General features: G+C 35.3%; 1 protein-coding gene and 2 long non-coding RNA genes across 3 annotated transcripts in view; 1 reads left to right on the top strand and 2 right to left on the bottom strand.

Annotated features, from left to right (window-relative positions):
• LOC137253638 (uncharacterized) overlaps nucleotides 1-25,935 on the bottom strand; it is a 61,813-nt gene that overhangs the window by 15,474 nt on the left and 20,404 nt on the right. Inside the window, exon 2 of the long non-coding RNA XR_010953849.1 lies at nucleotides 13,955-14,273. This is a non-coding gene — a long non-coding RNA (uncharacterized lncRNA). The remainder of the gene's footprint in view (nucleotides 1-13,954; nucleotides 14,274-25,935) is intronic.
• LOC137253637 (uncharacterized) lies at nucleotides 1,053-11,182 on the bottom strand. Its single transcript, XR_010953848.1, has 2 exons — nucleotides 9,051-11,182; nucleotides 1,053-2,083 (listed from the first exon to the last, which is right to left on the bottom strand). It is a non-coding gene; the product is annotated as an uncharacterized lncRNA (long non-coding RNA).
• On the top strand, nucleotides 4,257-9,130 carry LOC137253635 (uncharacterized). The gene is made up of 8 exons (XM_067790944.1): nucleotides 4,257-4,278; nucleotides 4,950-4,998; nucleotides 5,060-5,224; nucleotides 5,601-5,827; nucleotides 5,888-6,104; nucleotides 6,176-6,499; nucleotides 6,553-6,833; nucleotides 6,886-9,130. Exons 2-7 carry the CDS (start codon nucleotides 4,954-4,956, stop codon nucleotides 6,583-6,585), a joined length of 1,011 nt encoding a protein of 336 aa, XP_067647045.1. The 5' UTR covers nucleotides 4,257-4,278; nucleotides 4,950-4,953; the 3' UTR covers nucleotides 6,586-6,833; nucleotides 6,886-9,130.

Below are 25,935 nucleotides of genomic sequence, written 5' to 3'. Positions count from 1 at the left end.
ACCCAATTAGCGGACACATATTTTACCTAAGCCGACTAACGGAGCACATTCCGGAAAAAAAACCCCACTTACAAAAAAAAACTAAGTGCGTTCAGCACTGCCTCACCGGGTGAATACAAAAATCCGGATAACGTTCAGTCACGTGGCTCCCTCGGCCACTGCCCCCAATGACCAGCCCGGACAACCTGATCCGTCCAACCATCCCACCGCAACGTAGGTGGCAGCTTCTGTGGCTGCTCACTCAGACTGGTGGGATGGTCAACTTCACAGGTTGACCCGACTGACCCTCGCGGCCAGCGCCTCAGGCCCCACGTTGGGCGCCATCTGTTATGGATTCGCATTTACGATGGAAGCAGTATGGAAGGCGGTCGGCATGATGTCGTGGTACACAGTGGCTAGTCATTGTCGGCTGGGGCGGGTCCTTGCCAACTTTACTGTTCCTGCGCCATATACAGAAAAAAGTTCCTATCATGCCTATCAAAACGAGCAGCTGTCAAATTCAAAACAAACTGACAGAAGCGCAGAGACCGACTCAAAACGCTTATAATTCCAATTAAAACGACATCCGGTCGAACCGGATGCCACGGACAAACCGTTAACATTCCAACATTTAAAAATTCAAATTCAAAAAAAAGACTGACGCAAGAAAATTTACCGAACCGGACATGGCCGGTTACTACTCTGAAATCAAAATAACCGGGCCGAATATACATAGGGGCGCCGCGGGTGGTGTTGCGACAACCCCTCAACTAGACTGTTACCTTGCTTTGGTTGTAGCGATAAGGACACTCCCCGGGAGCGATTTAGTATGACCACCTGAAACTTTCTAGGCCATCCCGTCGATTCTATCCAACTTTCAGATTCTAAAAACGGATATCGACACGCGTCTTTTGATACCACCTTTGTTTAGGTTGTGCACTATCTTGAAAACGTTACCTTTTTTTTTTTTTTTTTTTATATATTCCGATTGGTTCTTCTTTCATATTAAATATATGTGTAAGTAGGCTTTCCAATCTATATTTTATGTGCGAATAAAACTAAATTATTCCACTGTTTTCCCAACGTTTCGCTAATATTTTTATTTTTAGCATCATCAGGGGAATATTTATTAATTTATCTGTTACAAACAATATATAAAAATTATGAAAATTATTAATTAGTTTTCAAAACAGACATGAAAAACTACAAAGAAAAACAATTTGGTGAATAGTTTAACATTTAACAAGATAAACTTACGTTATTTTGTCATTAAATCAAAACTGTTGTAAAAAACATTAAAAACATAAATCACCACAATATAATCATTACCATCTGACTATCATGGTAGCTTTGTCAATACTAAAAATTATTGTTTTGTAAACAAACAATGTAAGCGGCCGCTATGTTTTCCGTATCTTCGCGTTTATTGATCGTCTTTTCTCGTCTTTCCATAATTCTCAGGCTCTCAAGTGTATATCTTGTTGCTTCTCTCTTTTCCTTATCAATAATTTTCGTGTTGGTAAAGTCAGCTGAGTGTCCACTTGTTAATATATGTTGCGCTAGTGCTGTACTTGTTTTTTGTTTTCTGATGTCCGCTTCATGCTCGTCTAGTCTAACCGATAGAGGTCGTTTTGTAGTACCAATATATATTCTTCTACATTCGTCGTTTTCATCGCCTTTGAATGTTACCTCGTATATAACATTGTTTTGTTGTTGGTGTTCTAAGGGATGCTTTGTTCTTGTATATATTGTGGACATGGTTTGGTTTGACCTGTAAGCTAGTACTGTGTTAGGTGTTTTTGCTATGCTGTGGTAAACATTTTCGGTGAGTCGTGGTATGTATGTTGCGCTGAAGAATTTCTTTTGTGTTTGTGGTTCCGAATTTGTTATTATTTGGTTGTGGCAGTTTCTTTTCATGAGCTCCTGGTCTATTAATTCGCGTATTAAACTTTTTGGATAGTTATTTTTGCTTAGAATGTTGTTTAGTTTTTCTAAGTTTGTTTCGTGAAATTTATTGTGGCTTATGGCCAACACTTTACTTGTAAGGTTCTTAGCCGTGTTAGTTTTGTACTTTTTTGGTTGCGATGAAAAGTAGTTTATCAGCCTTTAAAATATATATAAGGTTTTAAAAGATGTGTAAATTGTAATTTAATACTAATTTCACACAGACGGCTTATTGAATAATAAAGGCAATTTTCTACATTAAGACGCTTATTGAGCTCAATCTTCCCTACAAAATTCGAATCTATTATTATTTCATTAGTAGCTAATCGAATGCCTAATGAAGTCAAAAGCACAATGCAACTCTGTTGGCAGCGTTCCGCTTCCGTTTCCGTTTCCGTTTCTTAGTTTTCAAAGCAAATGTCATTGTCTGCATGGCGGAACGATACAAGGTGGCCGCATCGAACAGCTGATTATAACCTTTTTTATTTGATTTGATACATCAACTACCGGCGCAGTACGATTTTGACATTTGTCCATCGAATTTACAAGTACATGGAATTTTGTTTGTTTGTAGGTATGTCACCATGCTCCCACCTTGTATCGTTCCGCCATGATTGTCTGTCTTATCCTTCATACTAATCGAGCAATTACTTCTGTGTGAAAGCAAAAAATTTACGATTTCATTAGCAGGTGAAATGAGATCATTAAGTTTCTGTGTGAAAACAGTATAAAGTGCTATAGAAATTTGCTAAATTTGCAAACATTAACAACAAATAACTTTTAAATTATAAGTTTGCGCACTTTAAAATATATATATTTGTGATCTGGACAACTCCCTCTTTCATTTGATACCAAGTTTTACCCCGAACTCGGGGGGTGCTATTCTAAAATTTTCCCTATAGTTTTTCATCGTTTTAAAATGTTTCCCGGAATAATTTATAAATTGTATTAAGATGACGCTGTCATTTCGATGACAACAAGAAACGTCGATGTGTTAGTGGAGAGCGAAAAATGTTTTGAATGTGTGGGTGAACTAGTTACCTCCTTCTTGTAGGGAAGACTCTGTTAGCATGATTGCGATCGAATGACCGAACAGGCATTGTGAATGATGACTATGTGTGCTATCTTCTGCATAAAAGTCAAAATTCCAAAGTGATTGGATCACCTGATTTGTATTTGACTATCGCTGTCTCATTCTGTCTCTCTTCCTATCACCCGCTGAAGATAGGCGCCGCCATATTGAACAGCCTGTCAAAACGCTGAAAAGTAGCCATATTGAACAGCCTGTCAGGCAGTTGACAGCTAAGATAACACACTTAAGCGCCAAATACACGACACGAACATTTCCGCGAACATTCCCGTTATGTAATGTTTCTGCGACCTTTTCTATCGTGTATGGTGGTGTTTGCCAGTTCGCGCAAATATTTTAATTTTTGGCGAACATTTGCGCGAACTGTTCGTGCGTGTATGGCGAAATAGCTCATAATCGTAGTAATTTCTGAACGGAACAGACGTGCGCGGAAAAGTAAAATGGACAATAAAAAATTTCTGAGTGAATTTATTGAAATGTATAAATCTTTGCCATCATTGTGGCAAGTAAAAAGCAAAGATTATTGTAATAGAATTAAAAAGAATAATGATTATGCGACTTTAATCGAAAAATTAAAAGAAGTAGATCCTGATGCCACAAAGGTACAGTTATAAAAAACATAAGTAGTTTGCGGGCGCAATACCGGCGTGAATCAAAAAAATTTTTTAAAATCATTTTGTGACGTGAATTCCAGTTCTTTAATAAGCTCACTTTGTCCAAGAACTGCTCGTTTTTTAAACCATTCTTTGCACCAAATTCTTTTTTTGCGATCTTCTCTCTTTTTTTTTACGCTTAAGCCCCCATTACTGATACTTAGCATAGACTTGACTTGACTTGGCGTAAACTTGGCAACTTAGCCAGGATTATACTCCACTTGGCGCATAAAATCTGGCAAAATAATCAGCGTTGAAATTTATTTTTAAATAAATGTCAATTTTTAGGACAAAATGTCAAAATGAAATGGAAACAAACAAATGGCATCTCAAAATGTAAACGTCACTTAGAACTTACATAGAAAATCAAAATTCAACAGACTTCTAAGTCAAGTTAAGTTTTGAGTAATCAGTAACATGCAATGTTCATTTAACAGAACTGTAAGTGACAGTTCGCAAGCCATGTCAAGTCTATGCTAGGTATCAGTACCCTGCAAAAATCGTGTGACCAAAAACGCACACAGCCACACGAATTTTTGACAGGGGTGACGATTTGGAATGAAAAATTCCCCAAATGAAATAGCATGTTGACAAATTTAGCTTTCCCACAAGGTATCGTGCTCTCTCGCACCTATTATTTTTATAGGGATAGCAAAATACGTCATTTTTGCGTGCAAAAAAATCCCCCATTTCTAATTCAGCAGAGACAGCAAAACATTTCGTGGTGGAAAATTTTTTCAATTTTCAGAGTTTTAAGTGTAATATCTCCGGAAAGATTTAAACTTAAGAGGGAGTTCTCCAGATCACAAATATATATATTTTAAAGTGCGCAAACTTATAACTTAAAAGTTATTTGGTGTTAAAGTTTGCAAATTTTATATGTGTATACGTATATATATGTGGCAGAGCACAGCTTTGTAATGTCAATGCATGTCGCTACAAAAGTGCGATTGATTTAATAAAAACATTTATAATAAATAAAAACAATGCAAAAATGAAATGTGAAATATACAAAAATGCAATTTAAGTTTATCGTTGCTAATTTATATAGATATGTATGTGGATTAACGTTTTGAAAGATGTGTAAATTGTAATTTAAAGTGATATAGAAATTTGTTAAATTTGCAAACTTTAACAACAAATAACTTTTAAATTATAAGTTTGCGCACTTTAAAATATATATATTTGTGATCGGGAGAACTCCTCTCTTTCATTTGATACCAAGTTTTACCCCGAACTCGGGGGTGCTATTCTAAAATTTTCCCGAATTCACAATTATATAGCACCATGCCGCGAATTATGATAAAAGGTGGTGTGTGGAGAAACACTGAGGTAAGCATTTGACGCGACTGGTTACTCTTGGCCGTTTATTAACTAAATTGAAAACTTTCAGGATGAAATCCTCAAAGCAGCTGTAATGAAATATGGCAAAAACCAGCGGTCACGTATTGCATCACTGCTGCACCGCAAATCTGCCAAGCGATGTAAGGCACGCTGGTACGAATGGCTTGATCCTAGCATAAAGAAGACAGAATGGTCACGGGAGGAGGATGAAAAGGTTTTTATTTTGCCAAATTAATGCCAACACAATGGCGTACAATTGCGCCGATTATTTCAGAGGGTTAACTGGCACCAATTGTTCACACCAAATTGTTAGGTACAGGATTCGCCACGGGTAGGTGAGGTTGGCAATCACAACCCCTTGAATCATTTTGGTCGGCAGGTATGCCGCGGATATATTCTTGGCACTTGTTATTGATGGCTTTTATGATGCCACCAACACAACCTGGACAGACGCCAATGCTCAGTCAACCACCCAAGCCGGGTCAACCCCCAATACCCGGACACGTCCGGACGCCCTAGTTATAATATATGCTAATACAACTAATAATTTACAAATTTGCTGATGATTATTTTTGTGTTATTTTCTTTAGCAACCACCTGCACCTGTTACTGGTAAATATCAACAGCCGCAACAGTATGATCAAGCCCAACGCCGTTTAGATCCCGATCAGATACCAAATCCGATGAGCGTTATCATTGAAAATCAAAAAAACGCTGGTGGTGCTTTTATTACTAATGAACAGGGTTTATTACCACCATTGGTGACCACAAAATATGTGGTAGAAGATCAGGGTAACTCCTCGCCACGTTACGTTAGGTATCGATAATCGAAATTAATGTTTTGTTTGGCAATTACATTGATCTTTCTTCTTTGCAGGTCGTCTTTGTATTGCATACCTGCAACAGCTGATTTATTAAAAACAACAGCTTTGTCCAGTACACTTGCCGTCTCACCAATGGCACGCACGGTTGAGGGTGAATATGAGCCACCCATTGTAAATTTTGGTGAATTGGGTGCAATTAGATGTAATCGTTGCAAGGCTCATATGCAACTTGTAGATGCTGGTCGTCGTTTCCAATGTCTAATGTGTAAAGTAACAACAGACGGTAAAAAAAAATCTTTCACTTTTACTTGTGTTCATTGATCAATATTTTTTCTCAACAGTGCCAACTGCATATTTCCAACATTTGGGCCACACCGGACAGCGTGTCGATAAATATGAACGTCCTGAACTTGTATTGGGTACATGAGTATTTGTGTAAAAAATGTTTGGGTACCGATAGCTCTCAAGGTAAACCTCAAGTCATATCCAACATCAATGCCTCGCATTCAATTGTGGACGCTGTACGCACTACATTGGGTTCACGTAGTATGGACAAGCATATTGTTGATTCCAGTGGTAAGGCCACAATTTCAAATGATGGGGCAACAATTATGAAACTATTAATTAAAAATCTAATCGACATCGCCAAATCTCAAGATGCTGAGGTAAGTTTTTTGTTATATTAGAATGTGTAGAATAAAAATGTTTCTCTTATCAGGTCGGCGATGGCACCACTTCAGTAGTACTTTAAACAGGTAAAATCTTAAAACAAGTTAAACCATATGTTGAGGAAGGCGTGCATGCACGTATCATCATTAAAGCTATACGTAAAGCATTACAATTATGCATGATAAAATATGACATGGCTGTACATGTCGAAGCGCCAATCAAAGGAACAACAAAGTGCTTTATTGGAAAAATGCTCTGCCACAGCAATGTCCAAGAGTATCAGAAAACTGTTGATGCTGAATGGCGTCTCCTGTACAATAAACTAGCTAAGTAAGGCACCAATGTTGTGTTTTCTAAACTACCAATTGATGTTGCTACACAGTATTTTGCAGATTGTGATATGTTCTGTGCTGTTCATGTACCAGAAGAAGATTGGAAACGAAGAATGAAAGCTTGTGGGGGTGCTGTTATGACTACAGCTAATGATATTATATCAAGTGTTTTGGGTCAATGTGATTACTTTGAAGAACGTCAGGTTGGTGGTGAGCGTTTCAACATTTTAGGCTTGGCGACCATATCGGAGACGCGTACCATGCCGATTTATCGAATTATATTAAATATTTGTTACAGCTCTGGGTAATGTCATATGGTCGACATTTGGCGCGGCCATGTTTTAAATAAGGTCACCAATGATTTGGTTGGTGACAATATCAGGTTTCGCGAGGCGACAAAACTGGAGAGATTGGGGAGATAGCTGTTTTTTTTTTTATTACAAAGCTCATCGATGTAGGAAACAATAGTATAGGCGTAGAAGCAATAGTGACTACTTGTGGTAAAGGTAGCTATTGATATGTGGAAGTTAAGCAGAAGTTTGAATATGAGTTTTTTGAGTTGCAAAAAAAGCGTTGAGGATTTTTATTATCTTACCAGGTACCTTCGTACATGTTTCTAAGAATGAAGAATAAAACCTATTCAAACTAAATTTTGACCAGGATAAAGCCGCTGAGACTTCGCTATACTTTAACATACAATACGTTACCCCATTTTAGCACAACTATCATTCTTTGATTTTATTAAATTTTATAAAATGTTTCTTCCTCTACAGTTCCATTTCGGTATTGGATGGTAAATATGTGGAAGAAATCTATGCGCGTAAATCGCAACATATTATCTTGGTGGAGCGTTTCTTCAATAGCTCTCTAGTGGTGATAGTGACAGCAGAGAAACCCAACTGTTTACAAATGTTACACTTCAAAAAGAATCAAAATATCTGCCATTGCGTCTACGGCTCAAATACCCACAGTATATGAATGAATCGAACGCACTTAATTGTCTGCCTAACGGATAGTATACATATTCATCAAATCGAAAATATTGCACCAAACGAACTGGGTCTGAATACTGAAACAGTACACATATTCAAAATCGATGAGAAGGCTGTGATGATGGTATAGGGTGAGTTGTTGAATAACATACGAAAACCACTTTAACCCATCTATCCATCCATTCTTGATCTGAAAAAAAAGTAAACCTAATCTGAATTTCTACTAAGCTTTAAGTTGTAGATTATTCAAATAGTTGGAGTTTTTTCTAAAGCTTAAAATTATTTTCTGTTCGCTTGGAAAAGATTTCAATTGGAAAACGAAAACCAGTTAAGCGAGTTTATTATTAAAATACTTACTTTTCTTTATATGAACTGTATTAATTTAAGTTACAATTTCATGTACATATATAATAAAGTATGTCGTGGAACGATTGCTGTTGGAATTAGATTTGAAACCAATCAATACTTCTGCTAAGGGTAGCAGATATATTGCTGGAATGATTAGATTTAGAACAATAATAAGTCTGACTCAATTACTAGTCGTACATTTTTAAGTTCGCCAATTACGACAGCAATCTGATTCCACGACACCTTTGAATATTCTTGATCTGAAAAAAAGTAAACCTAATCTGAATTTCTACTAAGCTTTAAGTTGTAGATTATTCAAATAATTGTAGTTTTTCTAAAGCTTAAAATTATTTTCTGTTCGCTTGGAAAAGATTTCAATTGGAAAACAAAAACCAATAATGCGAGTTTATTTGTTATTAAAATAATTACTTTTCTTTATATCAACTTATTAATTTAACTTACAATTTCATGTAAATATATAATAAGGTATGTCGTGATCCGATTGCTGTAGGAATTAGACTTGAAACCAATCAATACTCCTGCTAAGGGTTGCAGAATTATTGCTTGAATGATTAGATTTAGAACAATAATAAGTCTGACTCAATCACTAGTCCTACATTTTTAGGTTCATACTTTACTTTATTACTTTCAAATTCAATTACGACAGCAATCGGATTCCACGACACCTTTGAATATTCTTGATCTGAAAAAAGAGTAAACCTAATCTGAATTTCTACTGAGCTTTAAGTTGTAGATTATTGAAATTATTGGACTTTTTTTCTAAAGCTTAAAATTATTTTCTGCTCGCTTAGAAAAGATTTCAATTGGAAAACAAAAACCAATTAAGCGAGTTTATTTATTATTAAAGTACTTACTTCTTTTTTGTATGAACTGTATTAATATAAGTTCCAATTTCATGTAAATATAATAAAAATAATAAATATTGAAAATTCAATTTTTTTGGTTCATAGTTTATTCATATGGCTGCTCCAGGTAAAGTAAATCTGCAGGTAAAATTCACGTTATATGGCGGTTATATAAATGGTAAAACCGCAGTAAAATTGATTGTCAAATGGCTCGAAAACGTAGAGTTAAATGACGGAAAAACGGCCGCCATTTGACGAGCATTGTGACGTGTGTGAGCAGCACAGTGCTATGCTCACATCCTATAAGTGGGAGCGGAATGCACGATCACATTAATAGGAACGAAACGGAAAATTTGGTCACAAAACCTAATCACGCCATGCAAAAATGACTATGAATATAACCGCTGCAGAAAGTCACAATGACCGTAAAATGACTAGTAAAATGACGTGGAGCGTTTTTGCAGGGTAATGTAGCCTTTAATTGCCACAGCGAGCAATATTGCTGCAGCACAGTTGTTGTCCGTATTCATCGCTGTCTGAAAGAGAACCATAGATCATTGTTTACTATATAGTTTGGCAGCTTAATTCGAGGTTATGTTGCGAATAGAGTGGAAGGCACTCGCAGGCCGTGAAAATAGGCACTCGAATGGAGTGGAATGAAGAACAGTAGGAAGACCAGAGTTGCAATGGATCAATCATTGCATCAATATTAAAGATAAATTTAGAAAAAATAATTAAATACTTGAGTATAAGCAAACATTTTCTCTCAATTACTGCAATTAAGGTGCCCTAGATGCTATATATTCCAAAATTATAACATTTTATGTCTGTTTAAAAAATTAACTTCAATTTCCCTAAGATTTCCGTAATATGGCCATTAGTGATGTTTGTGTGTGTGTGCAAATTTTGAGCGATCAGCTGTTAGTTGCGCTACTTGGTAAAGTTTACAATGCCATAGATGAATCGATTTGCAACTCTTTTTTTTTTCGTTTTAGGAATTGAATGTTCCAATTCCAATAAATGGCAAGAGGACTTTTAAATTGCCTCTTATATCGCCAGGTTAACAAACGTATAAGGGTAATATACTTGCAACATTTAGACGTGCATAAGCAGCTAACATATGTCGCAAAGTAAAAACCCGTAGCACAAATTTTCTCCTTGTAATTGCTAAATATATGGCTTGTTGCCATGTTCTTTTTCAAAATTTGCAATTCATCATGAATTATATTTTTACGTATGTATGTATCATAAATTTTTCTTTTTTTTTTTCTATTTTCCAATCTCCAATATCACTTTATGGTTGTATGATTCGAATCCAGTAATTTGTATAATCCGGTGAGTTTTAATATAATATGTACAGATGCTCTAGTCCATTCAATTGTGGTAATTATTTTTATTATATTATTTTCGTCTTTTCAGGTGTTATATTTTATATTTATTCTGGTTTTGTGTACATGACATGCAAATATGTGACCTCTCAACTAGTCCACCATTTGGTAATTTCAGTCTTTATTTTTAAATTGTTTTGTTTTAATAAGACAATTTTTGTCGTAAAATGTTTTATATTATAACACGTTTATGTGAATTGATTATATGTACATTACTGTACATTTATGTAAGGTTTTTTTTTTTTTTCGTTTTCGTTACAGTTATATGTTCCGTTTGTCCTCGGTGACATTATATATTTCCAAATCGGTATGTATGTACATAGCGAGATAGATTTATGTATATATAAATTTGCATTGTTTTAAATTTATTATTTTACCATAATAATACTGATTAAATTTATTATATTGAATAATTGCCCGCTAGCCATTGTACGTGTTTGACACTGAAAAGCGTATAAAACGAAGGTTTTATACATATATGTTTGCACTTCACATGTGGTTTATTTATTCTTTTGAATTTTTAGGCACGATAGCACCTGGATATTTTTAAACAATTTCGCAAAATGATGTTTAGATATATTTTGATTTAATGGTTTACTCCAAATACGATAATATTTAATTTGATTTGATCTTTGCCACTTCGATTTCCGCACCATCCTCCATTTTGTTCTCAACCGCATGCATCACGTCCTATTTTTTGCATACGGTTGAGCTATGGGGAAAAACGAACTTAACGCGACGACGTTACAAACCGAAGTGTGGATTTGCAACTCTTTGTTTCGAGAGAGCGCTGTCAAAATGCACATTTTTGACAACATTTATCAATGATGCCACTCCAAACAAAAATGAATAGATCTGAAAATGGGGATTTTCGACATACATTTCGGCGATTATAATATCAATAATTTAATAAAATGGTAAAATATTTATTTCCTTAAAGTTATTTTACAATAATACGACTAGTTAGAGTTAAATGTAAACAAATCTAAGTAAAACTAACATTTCGATTAAATTAATTAGTCAAATATTGTAACGCATTTAACTCGCAGTGAAAACCATATATTCTTTTGAAATTTCAGTTAATCGGACCTATGATATAATAGTTAATGGTCAGGGCTTATCCTACATGTCTTGTGTTCCAGGTTCTGTGATCAAAATGGACTGGTTGCATCGGGAGTTCATATTTACAAAACCTGTTTTTAGTGATAACTTTTGAATGGGAAATAATATTTACCCTCCGCCTTCGAACTAATAATACTTACACTAAAACAAGTATTTTTATCCTTTTCCCATAATTTTTGAACACTATTCTACAGTTGTAGGTCAAACTAAAGTTTACCAAAATTTTTGGCACGTTTTTCGTTTTGGCTGGCACATTTTTTGTTCTGGCACCCGCTTCAGCTGGCGCGAGGGATTTATGTGTGATTGTTGCCAGCAACAACTAGAAGATAAATCCCTCGTGAGAGCGAAAATATGAGAGCGTTAACAAAAGATTCGTATCAATCTAATCTATGAAGAGAACTAATGTTCGGCCAAAAGTTCGTATGGTGTATGGCCAAAGCTGCGAACAAGATTGCGGAATGTTCGCGGAAATGTTCGTGTCGTGTATTTGGCGCTTTAGTCATCATTCACAATGCGAACAGGTTTTTCGTACGATTGCATTGATCAAACGAAGGCAAGCGGAGAATAAAATAAAAGCACGAGCATTAGTATCTTTTAGTTCGGCAAACAAACAGAATCGTAAGCAATATTTATATGTATGTTTATATGTATATTTATATGTAGCTTGTCGCCGTGACGTAAGGGCAGAAGAATCATGCAAATATTCAGACGAATGGAGTTTTCATATTTGCCTTTTCTCTCCGATGAATGTAACCGCCGTTGAGGCAAACGAGCAAACGCCTGAATTGATTATATTCACGCATGCAATAAGTTGGTTGATTTTAAATCAATGCCGATTATGTTCGTTTAAGGAAGTTGGATCATTGAACACGATCATGTTGCCGAATGTACTCAAACGTTATTGTGTTCGATTTTTGCAGTTCATTTTTACATATATAAGTCTTTACTTTTGTCCGTGCCGAAATTACACGCAAATATGAGCGATTCAAGTGACTTTGAACATTTAGAGAATAAAAAGAAACATCGGGACGAAAGAAGTGTGAGTGCGAACATGAAATAGGTGGAGAACTGCCTATATACTTATATGCAGGATACTGCGTAAGGGCGCACAAACCATCAGACAAATACCAGCCGTCTAAAACAAAACGCATCTCATACCATCATGGATATTCTCACCCTTTTAATGGTGTAACTTGTTTAGTATTGCAATATAGAATATACATTAGAACCATTCTTGGTTTGCTCAAAGTGTAATGCTTACCAAGCAGTGTGATCAAATTACGTTGTGTAATACAAATGTAAAGCGCGTTATAGACTTAACGTTAGACGTTAAGATACTTAATGTTCACCCATCTACGATGCTTAGACCACTACAACGAATTCAATGGGCGCCCATTAGCAACGCCAAACTCTGCCACCACCAATATTCTACCAGCAACACCACCAACGCGAGCAACTATTAGCAATAGCACCAACACCACAGCGCCAACATCACGCGCTATTGCCAACAACAGCGCCATTACCATCAGCAGCAACAACATCAGCAGAAAGGACACTTCACGTAGGCCCACCGAGTTTCAACCCAGTATAACAGCGTCGCATCAGCAGAAAGGCCGCTTTACATAGACCCACCGAGTTTCAACCCAGTATAACAGCGTCGCATCAGCAGAAAGGCCGCTTCACATAGGCCCACCGAGTGCACCTTACCTAACAGCGACACAACAAAAGCAAAGGCCGCTAGCCATAGGCCCACCGGACATGACAGCGAACATCAACGAAGTAGGCAGCGGTGAGTTCGTTCCGTAATACGGACAAACTAAGAATTTGAAAATTTATATTTTTTTTTTATTATTTATAAGCGAATAACTAATTGTATATGGCAGTCTTTATAGAAAACACATATATTTTAAATAGCGATGTATAAAAGATTACATTTATATTCCTTTCAATACTTGCAGCAGACCGCAGCCCAGTAAAACAACAAACAATGTTTTTTCATCCAGCTTATGTGATGTAAGAGGATTATTCACCTTTCCAAGCCTGTCATGGTAAAGCTCGTTTTCAATAGATTTAGAAATTCTAAGCCCTTAGGATGAACTCTATTCCGGTAAGTTCATTCATTGTGCTGTAAAACTGGTAGGGATTAGCGGATTTTAAGACCGCATCGACAATTTGATACATATTGAAAGCAGATTTTGTTAAAGCCGAACAACATCACATAAGCAGGAAGCGATTGGTTATACTTAATGCACTTAGGCTGCTTCAAGTTAATTTTATTGCGATAGGTGATCTTTTATGAATCTCTTCCATTATTACCATTTAAAAAATTTAAGAATATGCAATTACATTTTAGCTGCACAGACAAGTGCTTACGGTTTAGCTGGAAAATTCGCCAAAACTTACCTCAGGTATTGTCAAACGCCTAACTATGAATAGTGGGACAAAGATCTTTGTTTTGATTCTGAGTCTAAGCCATTGAATCTCTTAGAACGTACGTTATTTTCTCCCAGCATAGCGATAAATTTAATAATAAAGCTGGTGACTGAATAAGCAATAAATAGTCAGTAGTAATATTGTATACGAGGAGACCAATAATAATACTTAATTTTTTTTTTCTATCCTGTGTCTCATAAAGGTATAAACCAAGGTTTCAAGTAGAACCGATTAGTTAATTTTAGTGAACTTTTGTGCTGCATCGGCATACCAATTCAAGTAAATTAACCTGAAATAAAATAAAATTAAATTAAATAAAACTACGATACACTGAATGCAACTAAATAAAATAAAGGCACTTGGAATAAAATTAGCTAAACCTTCAGAAAACCAGGCATGCTTAACGAACGAAACGATATCATTTCGTTACGATAATCAACGCTAATAAACGAAACGAAGTCACTTCGTTTCGTTTATTAACGTTAAGATCGTCAAATTAACGTTAATTTGTCGTTCTTAACGTTAATAAACGAAACGAAATGACTTTGTTTCGTTTATTAACGTTGATTATCGTAACGAAATGATATCGTTTCGTTCGTTAAGCATGCCTGCAGAAAACCATAGGTTACGATAGAGTCAAGTAAAAGTAAAATAAGATAAGGTAGTATCTATAAGATAAAATTAGAAAATAATAAATATACCTTACTACATGTTACATATTTAGTAATACATAAAATGGGAAAATTTCCTTTTTGCCTTATACCTATATGACACTACTTTATTTTCGTGTATTTTTTCTTGTATTTATACCTTTCATGATTTATCTTTAATTTATTGTCGCACTTCCTCCTAATACGGCTTCAGTACTGGTGTAAGTGTGTAAACTATATTTGAAAAACTAACGAAATACAAGAATAATACAAACTAGTTCATTAAAAACAAACGAGCCAGTTTGTATTTGGATAGGTTTTTCGACATTCGGCCGTTTTTTCTTTATTTTTTTCTGACACATGAAAAGTTTGTTTTTAGTTTGAAAATTTGGTGCATAAAACCACAATTAAAATCAACTTTCTTGTGAAAAAAGTGAACCACTAGAGACCGAAGTAATTTTCGCGTGTTATTTGCATTGTTTTTATTGTTAAAAGTGTTAATGTAAAAATAAAATGTAAAATATAAACAAAAACATGTCGGGTTGGATTTTATATAAGGTGCCACGATTTTCAAACTTTTGTTGATTAGTAGGGGTAGAGGGGGTCCTAAAAATCACCAAAATGGAATCCGCAGCTCTAGGAAACTCTTAGTTTATGAAATATAAGCTTTTTAATTTCCAAATTTAGTAAAATTTCAACTTAAGTCCTGCACTTAAAATTCGGGTCGCACATGTCGATAGCGGTATCAAAAGACGTGTATTTGCGTCAAGATTCAGAATCCGAAAGCAGAAACCATATTTTTTATATCATTTAAAAGTTATTCGCGGAAAACCCGTCATACTATTGTCGCTTTTTTCGATGTTGCAATTAAATAAAATTAAAGAAAAAAAAACTTTTTTTAAAATAAGCTTTTATTATTTTGGTTAATAAAATTAACTAAAAAGTAAACAATAAATTGACTGTAAAGAAATATAACACTTTATAAGTTCATTGTAAGCTTAAACGATAATTAGGCTTTTTCGTCTGCGACAAAAAAATTCTATATTGTACATAATTATATATTTTTAACATTAAAACTTTACACCTAAATTATTAAATCTTACAGTTTATATCACAGTCCTAATTGTTCTAATAAAAAACGTGTTAAATTTTGATGGTATAATTAAGAACATTTAGGATCTCATTTTCTTGCTATCGCAATGTAACACGCTTTTATTAGAACAATTAGGACTGTGATATAAACTGTAAGATTTAATAATTTAGATGTAAAGTTTTAATGTTAAAAATATATAATTATGTACAATATAGAATTTTTTTGTCGCAGACGAAAAAGCCTAATTATCGTTTAAGCTTACAATGAACTTATAAAGTGTTATATTTCTTTAGAGTCAATTTATTGTTTACTTTTTAGTTAATTTTATTAACCAAAATAATAAAAGCTTATTTTTAAAAAAGTGTTTTTTTCTTTAATTTTATTTTTTACTTTTTAGTTCGTTTTATTAACAAGTAATAGAAGCTTGTTCTTATAAAAGCTTTAAATATAAGTATAGGGGGTGAAACAAAAACACATATTTCAGTTACATCTGCGTATAATGCGGATTGGAATTTATTAGTACACATTTTATGCGCAGCAACTTCAGAGGTGTATTCAAAGTTTAAAGCATAATAAATATAAGTATTGAAGTCATGAGCCTGGGCATTCGCGCAATTTTAGTGATGTAAATTGCATGGCGCCAGCGCCAATGCGGTGCCAGCTCAATGGTAGCTCATTGACGAAATGACTCCAAGCGAATTTTTGACGCTACTTAGTAGTGAGTGCGTAGTACATTTTACTTGCGCTATTGAGTGAAACGACTTTTGTGTGTCAGGCACGAGTTTGGTGTTATTGGCGCTACTGGCAATGATGACACTGAGCTGTTGACGGTAGCGCTGGTAGTTCAGATTTTGAATCAGAGAAAGAATTGATGACCCGTGTAAATTATTATGGCTTTGGCCGTGTAAATTATTATGGTGTATTTGTATATTTTAGATTTAATGCACAATTAATATGTGTGCTTTCGAGCGGCCAAATAATAACAGTAGTATTGCTAAAGTGCTGCTTAGTTGATGGAATGTCGCTAATTTCCCAGCGATGATCAGCAGATTGTCAATATTTCGTTCAACGGACGCGCGAAATTGCCACATCTGCTCAAATTTTCCAAGATTTTCCATTCTTGATTTAACTTAAGCTGTTATGCCAATATTTTTCAGCCAGCTTTTTTCAAATAGGTAATTTTTCCAAAAGCAAAATAAATTACAGAAAAGATTACAGAGTTAAACAGCCTTAAAAATTCAGCTATGTTGGTTATACACAGAAATACAACATAGGGTTGTGTCTCCGCTTTTCGCAAGCGTTGAGATTCACCACGCGTGACACGCATGATTCACCACGTCCAAATATCACAATCCACGGATAGGTACCGGGACTTAGGCTGTTATGCCAAAGTAAATACAAATCTTTACCGATAACTGTGTTATCGACTAATTTATCGAATTCTAACAAAGTAATATTGCATTGTCATCGGAGTTATACATGTGTGCAAAATTTTAGCTCAATCGGACACCGGGAAGTGTATCAAATTTAACTTGCAAGATTCCATTACAGACAACAAAAGTGAAACTAAATAAAAGCTTATAATAAATGAAAACATATGAAGGTGGTGAATAGTGTTGCCAGCTCCGCAACAATATCTTATTATCTTGGTAGAACATTATAAGGTGGTGGCACGTCGACATAAATGTAAACAAACATACCCTACCAATGTATTTTGATTTTGTAAAACTCTTTGAATAATTTTTAGTCTAATATTATTTGGGGTGTTGACATTGCTCGGGTTTATAATCAGATTCAGTTGTATTCGTAAAACTCCTTGCAACTAATTGATTCACTCACTGTATTGACCGATGAAATGTCATTAAACATGAACTTTTCTTATCTTCCTTTCTCTTCCCTTCATTTCACTTCTCTTCTCTTTATTTCACTTCTCTTCTCTTTCGCCTGCGACAGTTTTGTTCGACAAATAAAATAAAATAATTTTTTTTTTTTATTTCGTACGATAAAACATGAAAATTTTTAATAAAAAATCGCGCGAGTTTGTTTGGAGGTGAGTTTTTATTTTAGTGTTCTTGTTGCCGGTGTCGCATCGGTTAAGGGTAATTATTTTAAAGGTGTTCTACGCAGAATTACTATGCATGGCGTAGCCGGTGTTGGATCAGCTAAGGGTTATTTTTTTAAAGTGCGGCCGAAAGCCGCCTACGCAGAAGGGTGTACTACGCAGAAGGACATCACCGTGGCGGTAGCCAAGGTTGTACCACACACCCGGACTTGGCATGGCGTAGCCCAGGGTTATTTTTTATAAGCGCGGCCGAAGGTTGCCTATGCAGAAAGGTGTTCTACGCAAAATTACTGTACATGGCCACCAAAAAAGAGCTTTTTAAAATTTTTGGTAAATAAAGAATAGAAAAGTTAAAGATATACATATATACATCAGATGAAAGGTATTTTTATAACTTTTTTTCGATTTTTTAATTTTTGAAACCCATCTACTAGTTTCGGAGATATTTTGAGTTGAAAAATTCATAATTTCCTTTTGACATGAAATTACCCCCAAACCTTTCATTTGCACAAAAAAAGAAATATACTGTTGCAATCAGCAAAAAATCTCTATAATGTCCGATTTTTTATTTTTTTTTTACAAATGTATGTATTCTGCACTTAAGCCCCTTTTTCTAAATTCTTATCATAAAAAACTTTAATATTTAGTTAAAAATCTCGCGTTTCGGTAAATTAAATACATTAATTTCAAATTATTCAGAAAATTACAAAAACAAAATACATTGATAGTAGCCGTGTTTTTTTTCCACGTAAACGTCTATACGCTTAAACCTTATATGGAGTGCTAAGCGACAAACTTTAAAACACCTCTGAAAATTTGCCCTACTAAATTTCAATACGCATTATACTCAGATGTAACTGAAATATGTGTCTTTGTTTCACCCTCTACACGAATTCTATGTATTCTATGTGTGTCCACAATTCATCGCAACTGATTTAGCTATATGTTATACCTTTGGCCATCAGAGGGTTGTGTCTCCGCTTTTCGGTACACCCTGTGGCTGTAGCTAGTTATTTAACCACTGCCGCTAGATGGGTCTCTTAAGCATTATCTAAGCGAGGATAGCAGTTTTTTTCACGCGCAAACGTTAACGTGTGTATAAAAAACACGGCTAGTATATGTTTGTTTGCATTTATGTCGACGTGCCACCGCCTTATAATGTTCTACCAAGATAAAAAGATATTGTTGCGGAGCTGGCAACACTATTCACCACCTTCATATATTGTCGTTTGTTTAATTGCAACAACAAAAAAAGCGAAAATAGTATCGACGGGGTTTCCGCGAATAACTTTTATACGAGATAAAGAATATAGTTTCTGCTTTCGGATTCTGAATCTTGACGCAAATACGCGTCCTTTGATAGTGCTATCGACATGTGCGACCCGAATTTTAAGTGCAGGACTTAAGTTGAAGTTTTACTAAATTTGGAAATTAAAAAGCTTATATTTCATAAACTAAGAGTTTCCTAGAGCTGCGGATTCCATTTTGGTGGTTTTTAGGACCCCCTCTACCCCTCGAAAAAAAAAAGTTGGAAAATCGTGACATCTTATTCAAAATATTCCCCAACATGTCAAACTCACTAATTTTGGGGGAATAGTGGTCTCGCTTTTTCATGATAGAAATTGTTTTTGTGTTTTGAAGTTCCGATAAAGTTTCGTCAGTTTTTTTAGCTTGGAATCCAAGCAAAAATAGTGTCATATATGCTTTAGGGTTCCCTTATCAAGTTTTGAATAATGTAGGCGTAGTTGTATTGCATATATTGCCATGCCTACACACAACTGTGGCAATCAATTAGGATTGTATCAGAACGTTTGTCTTACAAAATCAATATTAATACTATGTTCAAACAGAAAAATAAATTGAGGAAATTTCGATTTGAATTGAGTGCTGTTCATACAACTCGATTTAGCTTACACAATAGTAATTTGATACTGTCCGTGGCATCCGGTTTTGCCGGATGTCGTTTTTATTTTGAAATAATAAGCTTTTTGAGTCGTCTCTGCGCTTTTGACAGTTGTTTTTAAGGCATGATATAACCTTTTTCTGTTTATGGCGCAGGACAGCAGGGTTGGCAAGAACCCCGCCCAGCCGACATTTTCTCAGATTACACCTTTTTTTCTTCTGATTAAGCCTTTTATTCACTAATAAGATGTGAAGAAGATATATAATCAAATCAACTATCAAGGATGAGCAGTTTTTTTTTTGATGTAGATTTATAAGATTGACCATTCGTTAGTATTAATCTTCAGAAGTTTACCTAATTCTTGTTGAGTATATATTTTAACTAAATTTTTTAAAATGGGAATGTTGATGTTTCCATTCATTTAGAAGGCACTTAGGTAATCCAGGTAAGGGGCCACCGAAAATTTAGGTGCGTCCGTGGCCATGGTTTTGAGGGTGGGATTAAGCACCGGGCGTCGCAACAACACCCGCGGCTCCCCTTATGTATATTCGGCCTTTCATTATTTTTTCCTTTCTTCTGATTTACAGTTTATATTTTCTTGTTTCCGCATTGCAACTGGTCTTATCCGGTTTGAATTTTCGTTCTTGGCCTCCGTATTTGGAGATTTCAGTTAGTAGTTTTCAGTTTTAGTTAAATTTAAATTCGAGTCGTATTTTCGGTTAATTTTTTTTATACGTTTAGATTTTCTTTTGAATTTTCAATTTGAATGTAGCGGTCTGTCCGTGGCATCCGGTTTTGCTGGATGTCTTTTTTATTTTGAAATAATAAGCGTTTTGAGTCGTCTCTGCGCTTTTGACAGTTGTTTTTAAGGCATGATATGACCTTTTTTCTGTTTATGGCGCAGGAAGGGTTGGCAAGAACCCAGCCCAGCCGACATGACTAGCCACAGTGCCCCACTAGATCATGCTGTCTTCCTTGCTGCTCCATTGTAGATGCGATTCCATAACAAGATTCTTTAGGTCCTACTTAAATCTATAGCTTCCTACTTTACATGGAAACTCCAATAATTTGCAACGTCGTTTTCATAAATGTATAATTCGATCACATAAAGTTGGGCCAGAAAAATTAATGTGGCACATTCATGTTCCTGGCTGACAACAAGGTAATGATTTTCCTGTTGGTATGACATATTCGTTGATATGGCTTAACAATTTTTGAAAAAAAGTAAGAATAGCACCAGGGCCGGCTCAAGAGAATTTGGGGCCCTAGGCGAGTTATTATTTGCGGCCCCTTTCTCCCGTATTTATAGAAAGAAATTGGAGATCAGAAATATTAAATTCAAACTTAGTGTCAATAAAACAAAAAAATATATCTTTTTCATATTAAATACATTTTTTTTTTTTCAACAAAAGAACGAAAATATTATACACAAAAGTATTTTTAATTATCTTAGAGTTTACTAAATCTTTATTTTCCGCGCTTTCAACTCAGAGAAAGTTGATATAATTTTACTTAAATCTAATTTTTGTGCAATTTCCTGCTCTATTGATAGCATGCTAAACCGACAAGCCTTTCTTGAGTCATGGCCGAACGCAAGTACGTTTTGATTAATTTCAGTTTCGAAAAGCTGCGCTCGCCACTCGCAACCCACATTGGTATTGTCAACAAAATACTAAATTGGGCATGAGATCACACAAGTTGTGTTGTAAAATATAACTAAAGTGAAAATAAAATTTTTTTTAATGAAACTAAATATAGGTCCCTACAAAATTTTTTTTTTTTTTTTTGCAAAAAGGATTTTTAGTACAAAAGTGTTTATCGAATTTGGTGCCCCCTAGAATTTGGTGCCCTAGGCGGTCGCGCAGTTCGCGTATATGGTAGAGGCGGCCATGAATAGCACCCATTCGTACTCATATTTACTAATAATTTTAATTATTTTAAATATTTAATTATTTCTATAGTTATAAAAAAAAAATGGTGTTCGTCGTTGTTTAATTGAAGGCAAACTGGTTTATTCGAAGCCGTTGCCTATCGCCGAAGCAAAACTAAAAGACTTGAGAAAAAAGGGCGAAAAACTGGTTATACTAAAAGAATATCATTCTTTTTATAAAAATCTGAAGGGCAACAGTGAGGTTCGTGGCGCTTTAACCGAACCCAACATTTCAGAAGATTCTGATTCCGAAAATGAGAACTAGTTCTAAGTTAGCAATAATATCTTAGATAAAAACACATTAGTGTATATGAAATTTAATTTAATGTGTAACTTTTTCAGTTACATACTTTCTATGAGTCACAGCCACGAATGTTTTCTCAAGTATTGTGATGCCCTGAACTCGAATCCGCCAACGGAATTGGCCTGCAGGATTTTTTTTACGTCTTTTGAAGTTAAGGCCATACCATGTAAAGATATATGCCGCCGATTAGCTACGTTTTTCGCACGCCGCCGCCAATGTCAAAAATATCGGGGCGGCGGCGGCGGCGCTACTATATTTTCTACTCTTTTAAGAGTGTCTAGGCCATTTATTGTTCATCTCGAAAATTGGTCCGATATGGTCGAAAGCGGTATCAAGGGATGCGCATCACTGCCAGTTATAAAAATCCAATTGCGAAATTTAACACTTTCTAACAGTTCAAAAGTTATTTGAGAAAACAGGCGCTTTCAATGCCGGCTTAACACGGATTTCGCATCACCGAATTCACCAAGTTATTAAAACAAAACACTTAAAAAAAATTATATAATAAATTTAAATGCTCACTTCGCATAATTTAAAAAAAAAATTTAATAAAGTACAATGAATTTAAGTAGTGTCCCAAGTCGAACATCTTTTCAAATTGTCCTCAAGTTGAAAAAAAATCAAGTTACCTGAAAAAGGTGCCGAATTTGATATCCTGATTGGCTGAAAGAATAAGCGAAATCAGTGATGCAAAATCCTTTAGTAGGCTGCAGTGGTTTAAATTCTCCTTTGAAATGATTCTCAGCTCATACTTAAGTTCCATATACATATCTTCAACACGTATGAGAAGGGTTTGAAAAATTACTTTATTTGCTGAACTATAAAATAGCGTCTGAAATCTTAATTTTTATTTTCACACTTCATCATTCAATACCCAAGTGTCTCGGTTTGACATTTCCTAAATTTGGCGGCCCTATGACCAACTAGTCCCTTGGAGTGAATCACATTTAATATAGCCTACTAACCATGTTTAAATATGACCAACACGTGACGGCTTCTGTTACAAATGTGAACACGTAGGCACATTTTTTAACCAGGTTAGGCTTTGTCCTTCGCAAGACCTCTCAAAGTGGTGAAGCAAAATCTTTCTCAAGATAGTCGAACAAAGGACCGGGTGTTCTACTACCTTAACGTAGGTGATAGTCGAACTAGTCTGAAAACTGAAGGCGGTCATCCATAATGAGCTCTTATATCATAAGGCCGGAAACGAAGAGTATTGAGGTCAAATATCGAACACAAACGTTGGAAAACTTTGGTCTACATTTTAAGACTTATCCACGGTGCTTGAAAAGTTTAATTATGTAGATGCGCCAAGGATTATACGATTTTCAGCCATGTTTTACCCAATGATGTCCACTTAGACTGCTTATGATTTTCAGGACGGCATCCTTGGCCTAACAGTTACTCCCTAACGTTTCAATGTGTTTTATTTTTCTTTTGGTGTAGCTCGGAAACCGTAAGTCGCCTTTCTGCGTGACCAGCATGTAGCCACAAATGATTTAAAGAAATCGTGCCGACGACGGATATTAGAGTTAGCCCAGAACATCTCCTTCGGTGAAACTACGCTAAAGAAGTGTGACCATTTAAAGTATTTCTCCCTCTCTCCGCAAGGAGTTACACCCGAAATTTTTTGAATGATTCACGAGATTTTGAGGCAAAAACCGCGGATCTTTCCGAAATGGCCGAAACGTCGATTTCCTTAAATACATATAAGCAAAACCTTTGAGCTCTTATATCATAAGGCCGGAAACGAAGTGTATTGAGGTCAAATATCGAACACAAACGTCTACAAACTTTGGTCTACATTTTAAGACTTATCCACGGTGCTTGAAAAGTGTAATTATGTAGATGCGCCAAGGTTATACGATTTTCACCCATGTTTTACCCAATGATGTCCACTTAGACTGCTTATGATTTTCAGGGCGGCATCCCTGGCCTAATAGTTACTCCCTAACTTTTCAATGTGTTTTATTTTTTTTTTTGGTGTAGCTCGGAAACCGTAAGTCGCCTTTCTGCGTGACCAGCATGTAGCCACAAATGATTTAAAGAAATCGTGCCGACGACGGATATTAGAGTTAGCCCAGAACATCTCCTTCGGTGAAACTACGCTAAAGAAGTGTGGCCATTTAAAGTACTTCTCCCTCTCTCCGCAAGGAGTTAGTCCCGAAATTTTTTTAACGATCCACGAGAATTTGAGGCAAAAACCGCCGATCTTTCCGAAATGGCCGAAACGTCGATTTTCTTAAATACATATAAGCAAAACCTTTCCCAATAATATTTTTTTTGAATTTTCGCCTTCCAAGCCTGCCAGATACTCACCCACAAGTTAATGATATTGTTCCAGATCGTCAAAAATACCATTGACGCCAGCAGTATGTTTGCATATTCATTAGTTGTGGACAATGTGATACTTTGAAGTCCAGCCATTCAAGTCAGAGGTTTACGCCGATCACTTTGTCGGCGCGCCGGCCACGCCGCCGCCGCCGGTATATAATAGAGCCTACGCCGCCGCCGCCGATTAAGTGACCGGCGTAAACCTCTAATACCATGACCAGTTGGGCCAGTTCTTATAGCGTATTCGGACTCTGCGCATAAAAAGGCACAGAAAATATGAGCCGCATTACGTGATCCGAATACTTTGAATTTTTTTGTATAGCTGTGTTAACAAAATATCAGGGGCCAAATCGTAACATCCGTGACCGTATAACTCGTCACGTAAAAATATGATTTTCGGATTATGACATACGTGAACGTACTACTTCGATCTAAATTTTGGATCGCAACATACGTGATGAGTGACTGAACGTACACGTTCCGTTCCACTTTCATTCGAATACAAACCGGCGATCGTATGGACACAGATTTCATTGAAAATCTAAGAAATTTGTTAAAATAGATGAATAAGTAAAATATAATAATAAATTTCAAACTCTTAATATTAACAAAGGTGGAAATCAAACAAGCTGAATCCATGCCAAAAGGAAATATTGGCGGAATTCATAAATGGGCATCCTCTTTGGTATCGGCTTGCTTCAAATTTAACTTCTCCAGAAAGTAACTAAAAGCTTCTTAAGTTAAGCGAAATATCTTCAAGAAACTGCAATAATTATTGGTTACAAAGATATATACATAACTGATATGCTTACGCTTTGTTTTTCTTTCGTATGGTTGCCGATCCGTGATTGTATGTTACGAGTCGAGCCCAGATCGGTTTTTAAAACTTTTGTTGTTCCAGAAAAATTAATGTTCTAAATCTCGGAGGCGAACCCTCACCGTATCTTTTTGCTAAAATAACTGCACACCACAATTTTGTGAAATTGTACTTAAGCTCAGTTTAAATAAATCTCATTACTACAACGGCTTTGCAAATGGACATTTTTACAAATATTCATATATGTATATTTATTAAAAACTTACTTTTAACAAAAACCAATGTCTAATAAATAACCTTTACAAAATTTGTAGAGCATTTCATTTAAATTCAAAGTTTAAGGTATTCCAATAAGCCACTACAACATAAAAAATTCAGAAATATAACATGAAATTGGAAAGTTAGCTAAAAATTTGTGCTCGTTTGCCTGAACTAATATATATAAAGGAAAAAATCGGAATCTGGCCGGGAAAAGACGTTAAGTACTAAAAACGTTTCTGAAAATATTTTATGCATAGGCAAAATTTGCTTAGTCACATGTTATAACAAAATTTAAAAACAAACACGAAGGTCAGAAAAATAAATCAGTGTTTGCAAAACTTTCATAAAAAATGTTTTCTTGGGATTTATATTAAACTTCTGAGACTGCACACTTTCTTTGATCTTTTTGAACTTTGTGTAAGTTACGAAATTTTCATTTATGCGGTTTCTTTAAAGATTACACTTTGTTGTAAATGAAAATGGATAAACACATAACAAGTATGGATTACGAATAAAACCATTTAAATTTTACACCCATTTAGATACTACATATCGCACGTTTTGTCAACAGCACCATTTTTCCGGTTGGAGCACGAT

This window comes from Eurosta solidaginis, chromosome 5, assembly GCF_040869045.1.
Source record: "Eurosta solidaginis isolate ZX-2024a chromosome 5, ASM4086904v1, whole genome shotgun sequence".
In the NCBI taxonomy this organism is placed as follows: Eukaryota; Metazoa; Arthropoda; class Insecta; order Diptera; family Tephritidae; genus Eurosta; species Eurosta solidaginis.
This window is presented reverse-complemented; position numbering and strand designations above follow the sequence as displayed.

What these genes read in the sequence shown, in the direction of transcription:
- LOC137253635 (XM_067790944.1), top strand. Translation starts at nt 4,954, where the DNA reads ATGCCGCGAATTATGATAAAAGGTGGTGTGTGGAGAAACACTGAG. An exon ending in TCCTCGCCACGTTACGTTAG is followed by an intron (nt 5,828 to 5,887) that starts GTATCGATAATC and finishes TCTTCTTTGCAG; the next exon opens with GTCGTCTTTGTATTGCATAC. An exon ending in TCCAATGTCTAATGTGTAAA is followed by an intron (nt 6,105 to 6,175) that starts GTAACAACAGAC and finishes TTTTCTCAACAG; the next exon opens with TGCCAACTGCATATTTCCAA.